The sequence below is a fragment of the Zosterops lateralis genome, assembly GCF_965231275.1.
Source record: "Zosterops lateralis genome assembly, chromosome: 1".
NCBI lineage: Eukaryota > Metazoa > Chordata > Aves > Passeriformes > Zosteropidae > Zosterops > Zosterops lateralis.
In genome coordinates, this window is record NC_139762.1 from 50,489,147 (window position 1) to 50,504,671 (window position 15,525).

The following is a 15,525-nucleotide window of genomic DNA, read 5'->3' on the forward strand; positions in this document are numbered from 1 at the left end:
CCACATCACTGAGCTTCTACAGATTAACACATTTGTTTGGAATTAGGTACTCAGTAAGTTCTAGGAGGGGTGCTCATTTCTACCTTTTGATCCAGATTTTCTATGGGGGTTAGCGAGTATTAAAGACAAGGAGTCTTCACACAGTAATCGGGATGATCACACAGCAAGAAGAACTTGAGACAGAAAGAAAGGAGCTCATATGAATACAAATGCTGCTTTCTTTATGAGGAAGAATATTCATGATCCAGTGAAGTTTCCACCCAGATGCTACAATAACTGGCACCTCTGAACACCTACACTAAAATATACCTCGATATCTTAATCAGGCACTTTAATAGAAAAACAAAGGAGTAACTTTTAGTAACACAGGTACTGTGATAGTAATTCTGTAAGGCCAGAACATCTTGTATGAACCATTAAGAAAATTAACTGTCCCACAGAACCAACTCTTATCAAGGGCTAAATGAAAGGAGAGTCCCTCATTAGATAAGCCTGTTAGAAAAAGAAAAGGCTGAAAATGGTTAGCAAATATTTGGTAGAAGCCATTAACCCCAAACTTAGATTCTTTGCTATCTTATGTAAAATGCAGTGCAAGGTTATTTATCCCTTGAGATGATGAATCCAAAAGTAAACATTCAATGTGTTTTAATTTACAAGGTTTTCTTCCCCCCTCCCCCCACCAAAAAAAAAGTTTTTCCACTGATAACAAGCTCCCTGAGGGAATACATCAATTTTTTCAAGGGAAAAAAAAAGCAATCATTTAAAAAACAAACTGCAAAGCTCCAGCAATCAATAGTTGCCCTATTTTGAGCCATAACACATTTCCCACCACCATTTCTTTGGAAAACACAAGTTAGAACAACTACTCGCTGGTCCTGTAAGAGAACCCTGACCTCCCTTCTTTTACATAGTATCCTGCAGATGACAGTAACTGTTCTTTTAAAATGCTAATAAATGTATTCCAGTCCAATACACTTCAGTTAGAGGAAAACTCTACCTGTAAGACTTCATCTACCAACACTTAAAGGGTTAATTATAGATTCTGTCACAGAAATACAGAATCAAGGAAAAGAGGTGGAAATTCACTTGTAAGGCTAAACCCTTGAGAACTTCTTCATGTTATGAAAGCCAAGGGACAAATGAAACAATCTATAGACACACAAAACACATCTTTATGGTAATGAGAATGCCAAGTGTTTAAACCGTTCTTAAGTAATTTATTTCTTTTTACTGATGATTTACAAAGCCTTGATTATTAGACAAAATAGCATATTTAACTAAACTAAAAAAAATACAAACCAATAGAGTATAGAAGGAAATGCTATATGGTTCTGTAGAATATATCACACCCAGTGCACACACTGCTTTGTTTTTCTCATCTGAACCTATTTGTTACTTACGGGATTTTTGCAAACAAATCTTTTGGTCTAACCAAATGTAGTGTACTGCTTCAGACCGCTGAATTAGGCTTGAATTCTGGCATTAGTCTATGGTCTACACCACTGCAGTAGATCTTTCAAAGAGTTTAGTGTCATAAAAACTGATCTAGACATTTTGGAGCAGTTAACAAGAGACAGGGGTTATAGCTGCATACAGTTCAGTATGGTACACTAATGGAAGCTAGAAGTTTTAGTACACTTATTGCCAATTTCTCCCAAATTTTAACAAGCAGAGCTTCTTTGCAGAGACATTATTGCTGATAATAAGGCTGTTGAGGATAAGGGTATCCAGGCTGTTGAGGTGCTGGATATGGTGGTTGTCCAGGAGTTTGATACACAGGTGAGGGTGCATATGGCAGATTATACTGACCATACATGTATGGATTATATCCCATCGGCATTGGCATCTGGCAATACCTGTGTGGGGGGAAAAAAAGAGCACATCTGAGTTGAAAAACATTGATGATGGCAATTTGCAAAAACAACTCATTTATAGATACAAACACACATGCAATCTCCACAAATCCTTTCCTTTCATTTTCCTTTGAGTGCAGCAGAAAATGTGGTAACTTTCAAGGAGCAAACATGAAAACTATTACAGTGTGTGGAACAGAAATGCAGACAGAAGGTGGAATAAAGGCAACTTGCTGGAACTAGAACTGATCTAAACTGATTCTCAAATGTTTAATAATATTGTGCCTATTTCAACGTTTGCTGAGCCTGCCACCAAAGGAGAGCACAGCTGTCTTCAATTCCTTGTGATGACACCAGGAAGATGGAAAAAAGCATCAGAAGAAAGCACACTACTCAACTGGAATTTTCTCTGTATTTTTCATTATCTTAATACTAAAGACTTGAAAAATGAGATATGCCAACAGTTTTGAGATAAACACTACCAAATGATTATGCAAGAGTTGGCAATAATCAAAAAATCATGGTTAAGGAAATGAAGCCTATTTTCCTTCTCCTTTAAAGAAGATGAATTGTAAACACTTAAAATGAACCTTCCCACAAAAGGTACAAGCAAATGATTCCTACAAGTTACATGATTAAAACTAATAAAAAACAAAAAAACCTCAACCAACCAAAACACTAGCAAACAAAAAAACCCTTGCCTCAAACAGTAAACACATTTTCAACTTTAACAATAATTAATGTCAAAACATCACACACAAGAAAAAGTGCTTTTAAGTAACAGGATAACAAAAATCTGCTTAAATGTTCCCATAACTTACCCTGGGTAACCGGGATAAGTTGGGTAAGGTGGTCCCTGGGCCTGTGAAGGTGCAGTGCTTGCTGCAGGTGCACTGGCTCCTGGAGTAGGAGCTGGAGCAGCAGGAGGAGCTGCAGCTGCTCCAGAGGGTGCTAATGCAGAAGAGGAACTGCTTGATGCTGAGATCACTGGTGGTGGTGGCCGTGCTGGTGGCTGTGGTTTATTCCCCTAAGAAGAGAAAGTGCATTAAGCTGGAGTTTCTTTATGGAAGTCTTAGAATCAAAAGCTGTGGTTATATGATTATGAGATTTTTATTTTCATTTTAAACAGATGTTCTATATTTCATCTATACAAATAATACAAAGCATCTAAAAGGCAGTAAGCTTTTAATTTCAAATCTAGAAATTATGAACATGAATAGTACATAACACACCCCTCTGCAAAGCCTTGAGATTTTGCCCTCTATTTCCCTTCAACACATTTCCAACTACACCAATATATGGTGTAAGGAGTGATACACACGAATTACAGATCAGTTTAGAGTTCTCAAGTACAGACCCAGTGTTTTCAACCCACTAATTGTGTAGCATGTATTTACCACCATGGTTCTTGGGGCTGGAGTGGGAGCGGGTGATGCTGCTGGCTTATTTCCTGCTGCTGGCGTGGTCTGATACGTAGGCAGCGGAATGGAAGGAGCACTGGGCTCCCTAGCAATGCTTTGCTGCAAATCCCTATTAGAAACAAAAGAGCAAACATCCAGCTTAGTTTAAGAATTATTTGTTATACACTGCAGCAAGTTAAGCCAAAAAGATGCAGTAGAGTTAGTCTAATATTTAAGCATGATCGCTGAGCTCAAACTAAATTTGGAGTCCAAATCAATTCCACAGAAACCATCTTCTAGCCAACTCTCTGATTAACTGTTACATTTATTTTCTAATAATGTCTTTATGTTCTAACTCAGTATTGGGTATAGATCACAACATCAGCCAAAACAGTAAAAGAGCACAGCAAGACTCAGTGAAATGTTCTATCAACACTAACCCTGCAGACTTAACACAGAATGTAAACATAGTAGAGATGTGATATATTCAGACCACTGCCTTGGTTAGGCAGTTTCCAAACTACATGAATGTAGGAAGCCAAATAAAGGCAGAAGGGGCTGTAACTCAGACTTCATTTACAAGCACAGAGCCCAAATGAAAAACAACGATTCTACAAAGGATTAAGTTAGAAAAGGTAAAAATGAAAGATTGAGCAACCATTTCTAAGATGGCAAGTACAAAGAACAGCTGCAGTTCCACCAACGAAAATTTTAGTAACAACATGTCCTTTCTTATAAAAGGCTATGTGCTTTGCTAAAGAAAACTGATTAAATGGCAAATTTCAATTATGATTTCCTCTTAAGAGAACAGCCTAAAAATCACATCTGAAACATACTATACTAGGTCTGATCTCATGTACGGAACAATGACATCAAACACTCTTCCTCACATGAGGGACAAAATCTGCTTCTCTTCCCAGCATTGTAAGCCATCCACATATCTAAGCAATGATGAAGTATGAGACTAGAGGAGACTACAGAGCAGGAATACAATACTGATGCTTTTCCCCCATCACACTGAACACATGGAAGGAAATCATATGAAGAAGCATCTAATTTCTCAAACTAAATTGACAGCGGGAGCAGGGTGCAGAAATCAGAAGTTCCTCAAAGGAAAGAATAAAATAAAATGACTAACAAACACATGCCAAAAAGAATAGAGAGTGAAAGTGTAACATGAAACAGATTCATGCTGAACTGCACATAGGAATCGTAGAGCAGACTTCAAAGTGATTTTTTCCATTTATTTCCCCTATCACTTTGCTAAAAGAGGGAAGAGTAGAACTAGGATTAAAGTACAGAAGAGATAGGCTTAGCACACCTATTCTTCCTTTCTCATTCCATCAAGTACCATAATAAACATGTCCCCAAAGATAAATTTCTGATAAATACTCTAACATATCTGCAGTGCTTAAACAAAACATTTAAATCTTACTTGAGCAGTTCATCTCTTTCAGTCTTGCGAGCAAAGATAATGTCACTGCACTTGTTCTGGAATTTCAGCAGGATTTCTGTCAGCTCATTGTAAAACTAATAAAGAAAATAAAAACACAATATGTTCAATCAATACTTCAGACTCCATGCTGGCATACTTCTATATATTGATCCAGCTATAGGTGTTGTACTATCACAGTGCTCAGAACCTGCCATTCCAATCAAGTTTGATAGTACATTCTATTATGCTTTTCAAAACCAATTTTCAAAACCAAAATTAGTCAGCTGTTGTTGCCCATCTTTGTAATATCAGAGAATTTTACAGAGTTTGTGTGTGTATAAATATATAAAAATAGTTTTGGATAACTAAAGAAATGTATTAAAACCAGAGCAAAACTAGATCGCTTCTGGTGATGAACGATTTGTTTTTGTAAAGGATAATTGTTCATTTTTAGTTTTATCGCTCTCAGTTCCATGCATTTCATTTGAACAGATATCTCACAGGTTAGGGTTTTTTTTCATCTAATGAGCTATCAATAAACCAGCAAAAAATACTTAGTACAGAAGCCATAAGACACCTTCCAGAAGCCCAGATCAAAAAAAGCAAGCTAAATACAGCTCTCATTATTTCTCATGTATGCAGTAACAACATTTAAAACACCAATTTTATAAGGTGATTAAATACCATGGGAGAACAGATGAAAGAATTTCTCAGATAAAATGGCTCATCTGGGTGCTTCAGCATCATTTATTCAGCTGTAATTAACAGCTTATCCTATTGCTCAGAAAAGCTTACTTTTCAGATAGCAACAAAGAAGCATTTCACAGCTCTTGAAAAAAATCAAAATTCAAGCAACTCACTGTCCTTGCTTCAGTAGTAAAATACTCAAAAATGCACCTGTCAGCTAACACATCTCCAAAGTTTATTATGATTTTTGATTCATATCACATTGTATACATAAAAAAGGTCTTTCAATTCCTTAAGCATTACCATACCTTTGTGCCTTCTTTTAAATTGGCTACAAGTTCCACAAAGTTGTCATTTGCTACAGCTAAGTTCTTCAAGACTTCTTCTCTTAAATTAGATTCGTTGTTTGATTGTTTCATCTTTGAAAAATCCTGATACGCATTCTTAAAAGAAGAAAACAAATAAGCGGTGAAAATAATGCAAGCTAGTTTCATGTAAGGTTCTGTATGTTTTGTTTTCTTTTTCCTCTTATTCATTGCTTCTGTTTTTCCCAATACCTGCTTTTCCTCATCTCCCATCCACACTGGCCTTCCATACTTGCTACCTGCCAAGCACAGTGACTATTATAATGTATATTTCAGAACTGTGCATATGTTGACTCACTGGCAGTAGATATCCCCAGTTAATTACCTGTTCTGTTGTGGGCTGCCTTTAATAATTCTCAAGCTCATCCTGCAGGCTCTTTCCAAGGCTATACTAATTAGGCTCTCTCCTGTACTAACTTCCATTGATATTCATAAAATCACATTGAAAGTCAGTATTTTTAAGAAGCATTACTTCAAATTTGGTTGACATTGGCAAGCTATGAAAAGGACAGGGAAGAGGAAAACTTACAGAAGGATCACCTATTTGCATCTCATTTGCTTCAGGAAAATAAGCAGCAAACTTAAAAAAGACTCTTTCAACTGCCAGAAGCCAACAAAGTTGGACTCCAGGACATTCAAACATTAAAGTAATACCTATCAAGATTTTTTTAAGTATGTTGTGCTAAAAAACATCCAAATATAAAATCCTTGCTAAACATGGTGCATTATGGTCCTTTAAGAAGATTTTTTTCCTTATAGGAAAAGGTTTCCATCACTACTCAAGCTTCCATTCATTGTCTTTTCTCCAAACACTAAGACTTCCTCTTTTGCCAGATGTTTCAGGTACCTGTCTCTGATAAATTAAGACTGAATTTATAAATAAACTTTGGGAAATGCTAATAAGTTTTATTTCAATGAGCTCTGCATATACTGGAAGTCAAGCACATATTGTAAAGAGCAAATAGGAATAAATCAAGCTGTACTTCAGAGACCCAAAATGTCTTCTAGTAGACAGTAAGGACAGGTCTCCCATTATCCCAGAAAGAATTAAAATGGAGTGAGGGGAAAAAATAAAACAAACCCAGAAACTTTTTAACACACCACTTAAGCTTATTTCAAGGACAAAACCATCTGCAGAATTGTGAAAAGGTCCACAAGAATTTACACAGGAGCTGTAGGGAGACCCTGCTAAATATTGCCATTTCTTTCTAGTGAACATAAAGACATCTCTGTATTTTTCAGTGATCAAGGCATAAAGGAGTATCAACTGACATATGACAATAAAAACCAAAACAAACTAAAAACAGAAGTGAGACTTCTAAAGTACCAGACAGGTAGAAGTGTAATTGCTGTTAGTTTAGGAGAAAGGAAAACATGCAAAGTGTTGTACCTGAATGTTTTTGAGAAGTTCTTCCTGCTTTTTTAGGGACTCCTGCACTTTCTGTGTGTAGCTTCCATAAATTCTGTCCAACTCGGTCACAGAGATAGCCTCCTCATTTATAGCACCATCCTGCGCAAGTGCTGTCAGGAATTTGCTTGTCATGTCAAAATTTACAGATTTCAGGTCATTTTCCAACTGTTCTCTCTCCTTCTTAACTTCATCCAGACTGGCCAGCAAAGTTTTTAAGACATTAACAACCTAGGCAATATAAATGTCCTAAGTTAGAAGGTTTAGAGGAACTGTTGGGAAGTATAACCTATTAATAACTTGTTTCCATCCTGCACTCCTTGCTGATGCTGGCAATATTTCTGCATGAGTATTTGTTTATGAATGTGTTTAAAGTGAGAAACCAGGACAAAATGTGACCAAACAAAAGATCTTCAAGCATTTCTCAAGCTATACTCTCTTCTACAGGTTTGCTTTTGCTAATAAGACTGAATTACTGCAATATATTTGGGTTTTCTTAAGTTGATCAGATACCTTCCAATAGGATATTCTAAGATAGCAGCAAAAACTACTGACTTCAAATCATTACTATGAGGAAAACAATAATATTGCTTTAGATAAGCCATTAACTTCTTGGAAAGCAAATTGGTGTAATTGCCTAATACTTTAAAATACTGAGCCATGTCTTATGTTGTCCCAAGAACACAAGTACAACATCTCACTTCCCTACATAAAAAAAGTATTCATTGCTCCTTTTATAACAGGCAACCATTCTTGCTGCCCATGGTGATTGACTTTGTTCACATTAAATGTAACAAACTATGCTTAAGAAGATTTTAAACATGAAGACAACTTTTTTCCAAATGATAGTTACCTCATGTATCAATTGAGACAGAAACAAGAGCAGCTAAGGATCAGCTTACCAATTCATGCAAGTTTACTTTGTTAGACAAATAGCACTTCTATTCAAAATAGAAACAGATTTCACTGCTTTACCTCATTTCCCTGCAGTGTTTTTGCTGGGTTGGCAGAAGGAATGGCTGCGTTGAGTTCTGCCTCTGGCTTACACAGAAGTGCAATAGTATCCCGGTGAGTCTGATAGCGCTCCTTCACCTGCCCATCTGCTTGCATAGCTTTATTCAAAATATTATGGTAATTGGCTCCCTCTAGGGGCAGGAGGGAAAAAAGAGAGTTTATATCATTCCAAAACTTGCTTCATCCAATCTTGCACCTGAGTAGTTTTTGTGCTTCTCAGCAAGTCATCATACATTTTTTTAAGCCTGCACAATATGTAAGACTTTCATATAAAATTTAGGCTTCTAAATTATGTTTTAAAAAGTGCATTAACTAGCCACCTATATTAATTCTCCAGTGAAGCATACAGAGGTATGTGAATGAAGACTTGTATGAAGACTCTGCAGATTTAAACCTCTGTAACTTTGCAAGACCAAGTCAGTGGTATCAGTCCCTTGTTAGCTTCAAAAAACAACATATATTAGGCACACAGAAAATGTGTTATAATGACGGTCTTAAGTAGTTTGACCTAACTGCAGCGGGGTGGGGGGGGGGGCAGGGCGGGGAACAAAACCAAAAACCCCACCAAGTTAAAGAGACAATACACTGATGGAAAAAACTAGATCCCTAGGAGGACAGGCATTTTTCATTTCATTTGCTTTCTGTAACTTCAGCATGCACGTGTATGAAGCAAAGCGACTCAGAGTCCCCAGGCAGGTGCAAAGGAGACCCCCTTTATTGCAAAAAACAGGCCTTTTTAAGCCGTTAGCTGGTAATCATTTTACAGAGTTTTAAGGCACAACAAGCCCAAGTCAACTAACCACCATACACCACAATGTGGACATATGGCAGCCATGCAAGCATGTATCTCACATCTCTCTACCCCTATTCCAGCGGAGTCACTCTCACACAGTTCCCTTCTACTAAGCCTAAGTAGCAGGCCTGAGCCATGATTTTACAATGGTAACAAGGCCCTTATTTTATAAGGCTTTACCTATATGCAACATGCACATACACACCAAGGGTGCAAAAGCAGCAGCAAATTCCCTGCTCTCACATCTTCTTTCAGCTCCAATTAACAGTGCAGACTGCAATCAGGATGTTTTGGTATAACCTGCCTCAAACCGAAATTTGTGAATTTATAGATAATATCAGAGCATTGATAAACTACTTTAATTTACACAATGGACATCTTTAGAACCCAAAGCATGAAACATGGACTTTACCTGCCCTCAGAGGCTTATAGAGTTCATTGGATGGTGTTCTCTGCCAGCGTTCTTTGAATTTTGTTCGCAAGTCATTGTCTGTAGCTTCTTCTTCATCTAATAACCTCAGAGACTGCAAAAGTAAAATGTAACATGCATTATGAGCTGTTTTAAACATAAAATAGCTTCAAAATATGCTGCTAGTGTAGAAAAAACAACTGTCTATACATTCTTTTAAAATATAATTTGACAAATAAAAAACAGGCATGAAATGAACAAATCACTCATATTTCTTTAGAATGCTTTCCTAATGCCTCTCACTTTCCACCAACTTTTTTAAAAAAAATATTTGTAAGGAAACATCCACATGTGACAGCACAGTTTTTGTATGGGCTGAATATTTAAATAGCATATTTTGAAACTGTTATTGAAGTTACAAGCATTTGAATAACTGTGCACTTTTTCTACTGTCATTTAAAGTGAAGCATTCAGTGGAGATGTATTTTAGGAATGTTTTAGTGTAGCGGGTTTTGGGCTTACTTCATCTAGAATTTCTTTGTTCCTTTGCAGCAGTTCAGGCAGATCTTTGATCAGCTGATCAACAGTCTGAATTCCCCCCTGCTCAATCACAGACTTAGACTTGTTCAAAATAGACTGAGGTACAGTATCACCAGACACGTCTTCGATAGCAGCAGGAAGATTGAGGGAAGCCAACACACTGAAAAAGCCAATGTGTTAAATAAACAACTTTTATCCTGAAAATAACACTGCAATCTAAACAAACAATCACACAGTCAATTATAATGGAAATGGAGTGTAATGTATGCCTAGGCTGAAATTTCAAACGTACACCTCACTAAAAATACATTTCAAAGCTCTTAAAAAGCTAAAGAAATCCTAGTCTTTTAGCACTTACAAAGCATGACAAACATTTTAAGTAGTGACTGGTAGACAAAAGAAATGACTGCCTAAAGTTACACTGCTATCTTTCAGCTTGGTATAATTTTTTTTATAATTATTTATTTTAAAGAACTTTTTTTTTCTTTTTATGATCATTGGAATATGAAAATCCTTCTAGATTAATGGTACTGGAACATTTTTCTGAGCAACTGTTGGACTCCTAAAAAATGAGGAAAGATCGAAGAAAAAGAAATACTAGTTGTTTTTAATAAGCTTTCACACTTAACACCTACAGAAAAGTAATTCTAAATCCCTTGTTATGGTTTAAGTTTGCCAGCCTACCATACAGTAATGAAAAAACACTGCTATAATCTGGATATCTGCAGGCTGCAAGGCACCCAGGACTTACAGACCATGTACAACCCCTCTTGAGAAATTAACAAGAAGCCATATTTACCCATTTGCCAGATTTGTGGCTTCTCTCATCTGGGCTATTGATCTGTTTACCAGATCTGCCTTCCTCTGGTTATAAACACTCACAGATTGCTGGACTTGCAATGGAACCATCTTCTCAAACAGGTCTGCAATTAAAGTAGTATATGTTACACAAGCTGCATTACGAAAGTAAAAGCACAAACATCTTCACAGCTTTTTTTTTTTGTACAGATTGTACTACAGAGACTGACCTAAACAGTTTAAGATACTCTCCTCCTACTCCCCAAGATGTCTTAGAAACAAAAATCTATCTTTAAAGGCCTTTAGATTTCAGTTTTTAGGGCTGAACTGAGTTTGAAATAATTTAAAGACAATACATTTACACCAATTGTAGGGTTACAAATCAGATTTGCCTTAAGACTTAATTTCTAAGTTTGTTTCATTAAAGGAAAAATATGAGAAAGGTAAGAGAGAATTTTTTCATAACTCATCTGTAGAGTCAACAAACTGAAATTTTTCAACTTCATGGGAGTCTGGCAACAAGGTTAGTTAATATTGTATAACTTGATACTATCCCCTACAGAACTTTTCCTTCTGAAATTAAAAAGATTCGTTTAACACAGAAAATACAATTGCTGAGAAAATCTTAGAAAGATCTTTAAGAGAACTGTATATTTCAGGTAAGCAGTTTCAAACTGTGCTTTATTACACTCATCATCAAGAACAACAAACTGCAGAAGAAAAACAGCCGTTTCAAAAACAAAGCTGTACCCTTGACAGAATGCAAAAATAAATTTTTATTTTTGCGCAGTACAAACGAACTTTGTTGACCATGTGTTTCACAAGGTAACAATTACCCTGTGCACTCCACACACTTAGCTTACCAGTGAATTTCTGACTGAGTGGAACAACAACTGGAGTAGACTTCACAAGGCTGGCTTTTCCAATGGACTCCAAATCTTTCAGGTCAGGAACCCGGTCATGGTAAATGAAGTCATTGTCTTTTTTGGCAGCTGCAAGTGCACGGTTGATTTTGTCAACCAGATCTTTAACATTTATATACTCATCATAGCGAGATGCCACTGTTTTCACCAAATCTGCTGCATGCTAAAAAAAAATTAAAATACAGCTAAAATAATACGTTTTCTTTCTCCCTTTCATATATTCTTAAGAAAACAGATGAGCACACAAAAAGAAGTTTCAAGCTCCATCCTGCACAAAGCTGATAAATGTATAATGGTAACTTTCATGATGTCGTCATGATGTCTGTCGAATTTTCTGCATATCACTAGATACACAGTGCACATGGAGCTTCACAATCAGTTGAAGCAGCATTTCACATATTTATTTTCCAAAAGATCTGGACTCTTGAAGGAAATAGCTCATTTTAGCCATTTTTTTCTCTATTATACTTAAAATATGAGATGTCCTTATTCATTACAACATCTCTACCTGGGTCCCTCTAGAAACCAGATATTTGGGGGAGGGGGAAACTATAAAGACTAAAAAGACAACTGTTGTACAATTTTTAAAAATTACTGAGATTTAAAGCAGGATACCAGCAAAAGAACTAGGTGTAGATCAGGTAGAATTTTAACCCTTGGGGGATTTTTAATAACATTACATAGGAAAATTTATCAACAAATCTGTCATATTAGCTCTACTGAGATATGAAGCCTATGCAATCATAAAGATAGAATTTAACATGTCAAGCAGTATCAAATTACCCCAAAATCACTAAAACACATCTTTACAAAAGCTAGTGAGATGCCTTTCATCTTTGCAGCTAATATTAATCCAATTCATGTGATTAACATGCTCAACAATTTCTGAATACATTTCATTCTTAGTTACTTGGATTTCAGAACCCCAATCCAGCTTTTCAGGATAAAAAGATTTTCCATATTTTTCAGAGAAGAAAGTTACTCACCTGTAACCTCCCAATTTCTTCACCAAATTTCTTCTGTTGTTTTGCCAGGATAGATTGATGATATTCTGCATTGGCCTGCATAATGCAGTGCTTTGCAGCCAGAACAGGAAACACCTCCTGGAAATAAAAATACTGACCAGGGGAAAGTCCAACCACATTAACCACCACATTCAACATGGGATGCAGGAAGAAAAAGGAAGAAGAAAAGGAAATTAGAATCACCCAATTAATGGTTTAGATAGGTTAAAACTTTAAGAGGTAAATGTCAGAGATCATGTGGCTTTGCATGGATTGAGTATTTTTTTTAATCTGCTGTTGCAAAATTCTTGGTGTCCATTATTTTACATGGACTATGATTTAAATTCAAGCCATGAAGTCACATCATTTACTTTAAAGATAAGAAATGCATGCATGTAGTAGAAAGGACAGTTGCAAGAACACACCCAAATACCCCCAGACAAAGCCAAGACAGTGTTCTTTAGAAATGGAGGTGGGTGGAAAGATAGGTCTTCTAGGGGTTTTTTGGTTTGATTGTTTTTTAATTAAACAAAGTAATTACACTTAAAACAGCAGCAGGCCTACCAAGAAAGCAACTACAATTATGAAAGAACAAATAAAGAAGACCAGTAACTATTCACATGGAAAGCAACTTTAAAGTCATTTTTAGCCTTTATATAAATGCACTTATCTTTGCAGGAGTACCAACCAAGACATGAAGAAAACATTACGCTGCAGCGCACAGTACAGACAGGGTCTTAGATCAAGGATTTGGCCTTACTGTTTTATTTCTTAAATCAAGGAGCACTGGAAAACCAGAGTGATGTTTTAAAGACCTCAGTATACAAAAGAACTGCTTCTTCACATTTGCGCAAACTTGCTGCTCCCCCAGAGATGGAAAAATAACATTTAAAAAAAGGGTAAATTTAGAAGACAAAGCTGTCTGGAAGGCCTTGCAACTGGAGTTCAATGCATCCAATCAACCTTGATGTTACACTCCTAAACATGTAACTGTTCTCAGAGCTGGTGTTAACCAGCAAACCTTATATTATTCCAAATAATCATTTGACAGATTACTTTGCCACTGGAACAAGGAGCAGATCTACAGCTTAGAAAGGTACACAACAACAAAAGATTAAGCAATGGCTTTATTATAGTATCTCACTGCCTATCAAAAATCATCATGAACAACACGTGAGAAACATTTAAGGAACAAAAGAAAGATCTTTCTACCTCTTCCAAAACCAACAGCATTCAAATGAACAGTCAAGATTAAATTGGGATATTTTACAAATACCAAGATTGTTTTGGGGTAGTGCAAGAGAAGGCAGGCAGAAAGACAGAAGACACACACTGACTTCTAGTCGTGTTTTTCACAAACAGGTGAGTGAACAGTACCTCTGTATTCATGCTGTAGTCAACATGAGAGCAAATTTTACATGGAAACATTGAGACTAAGAAGCCAATTAAGGCCAAATAGAAAGTGTTAGCTTGAAAACAGATTTAGTAAGGCATTAAGTTCTAAGAATGCATCCCTAAATAACACCATAACCATTTCAAGTTCACTTTAATGAAATGCATTACAAATAAATGCATTTCATGTAATAAGATCTTACTTATTAAAAAAGCCCCACACTCTTTTGCCCCCTTGATTTTTCACTGTTTTTCAAATTACAAGTTCATTTCGCTCAAAAGCAGCTGTGTCAGCTTGAGAATACATATTGTGAGTCTTTTATTAAGTACATCATAAACAGTAACAGTTATTCACAATAACAACATATCCCATATTATTTCCCTGAGTTACTAACCTTGGGCAAAGTATCTTTATATTGACACTGTTTGTAAGCATCACCATAGTAATCCGCAGCTTGATTTGCTAGTTTAGCTATGATACCATCTTTCATTTTATCTGTGGGGAGAAGGAGAAAAAACAAAGAACAAGATCATCATCATTTTTTACAACTGATTTATTTCATCTTCAAACAATAACAAGCATTTTAAGAGTACAGCTTTACATTATAGCTCAAAGGTGGGATCCCATTCTTCCCTCTTGAAATCCAGCAGCAGTTTCCGGAATTTCTACTTCAATCGTGACACCAAAGGTCCAGTCAGTTGCACAAGAAATCTTTTGGCAGCTGCAAGCATTTATGCACGATTAAGAGTGATACTTTACCTCAAACCAATGGCAAGCTGCCAATAAAAGCCACAACAATCCCACTTATAACTCTGGGAGCAAGTGGCCAGCCCTTCCCTGCGCCAGCAGAAGCACTTGTGAAGTCACAGTCAATGAACTTAGCTGAACTCTAGTTAGCAAAATAGGCTTTATTTTCAGCAAGATCTGTTCCTAAGCCAGTTCCACGTTAGGACTCCGAAAAACTGCAGCGAAGGAGAAGGGACTGGTCCATTCCATTGCAGCCCACACCACTGTGGCAAATATAGAAACACCATTCCTAGACATAAATAACCACAGTTCCTCAAAGTACTAATCACTACTTCCTATCAGTGCATGTGCCTATCTGCAGTGGTATCCCCTGCCTCACACCCTCATCCTATTCCTGAAGCCAGAACAGCTTAAACAGGAACATTCTGCAACCCTCTATCTCATTTAATAAAGGAGGCAGGCACTATTGGTAGTGCAGGCTGGAGGTTGTCTCCTTTTATAAAGGAGATAACCTGTGGCCTGCACTAGCAATTCAGCCTTCCAAGAGAAGGCAGGCAATCAGTGCAAGTACTGGCTGTCCTCTCTAAAGAGCTGCCCTTAGACACGAGGACCTGCTGACTCCGGTGACCCTTAGGTATTGTCATAATGATAAGCATGACCATGGACTACGGGGAGATTAGGAGTTCTGCAGAGTATGCTTATCTGCCAAAATTAAACCAAAAGAATTCCCAAGTGGTCTGCTCGTACCAGCACATT

At 36.8% G+C, this 15,525-nt stretch overlaps 1 protein-coding gene across 2 annotated transcripts in view; it reads right to left on the reverse strand.

Moving 5' to 3' along the window:
• Positions 1–1,196: 1,196 nt before the first annotated feature.
• PDCD6IP (programmed cell death 6 interacting protein) overlaps positions 1,197–15,525 on the reverse strand; it is a 29,179-nt gene continuing 14,850 nt past the window's right edge. The window contains exons 6-18 of one of the 2 annotated variants that reach the window (XM_083858840.1): positions 14,417–14,517; positions 12,612–12,743; positions 11,566–11,788; positions 10,704–10,827; positions 9,887–10,064; positions 9,368–9,479; positions 8,124–8,293; positions 7,131–7,379; positions 5,684–5,818; positions 4,689–4,783; positions 3,251–3,383; positions 2,675–2,880; positions 1,197–1,856 (exon numbers count right to left, since the gene is read on the reverse strand). In XM_083858840.1, the coding sequence (XP_083714966.1) occupies positions 1,691–1,856; positions 2,675–2,880; positions 3,251–3,383; positions 4,689–4,783; positions 5,684–5,818; positions 7,131–7,379; positions 8,124–8,293; positions 9,368–9,479; positions 9,887–10,064; positions 10,704–10,827; positions 11,566–11,788; positions 12,612–12,743; positions 14,417–14,517 (2,024 nt within the window). In that variant the 3' untranslated portion in view covers positions 1,197–1,690. The remainder of the gene's footprint in view (positions 1,857–2,674; positions 2,881–3,250; positions 3,384–4,688; positions 4,784–5,683; positions 5,819–7,130; positions 7,380–8,123; positions 8,294–9,367; positions 9,480–9,886; positions 10,065–10,703; positions 10,828–11,565; positions 11,789–12,611; positions 12,744–14,416; positions 14,518–15,525) is intronic. The other variant, XM_083858841.1, reaches the window with a different exon arrangement.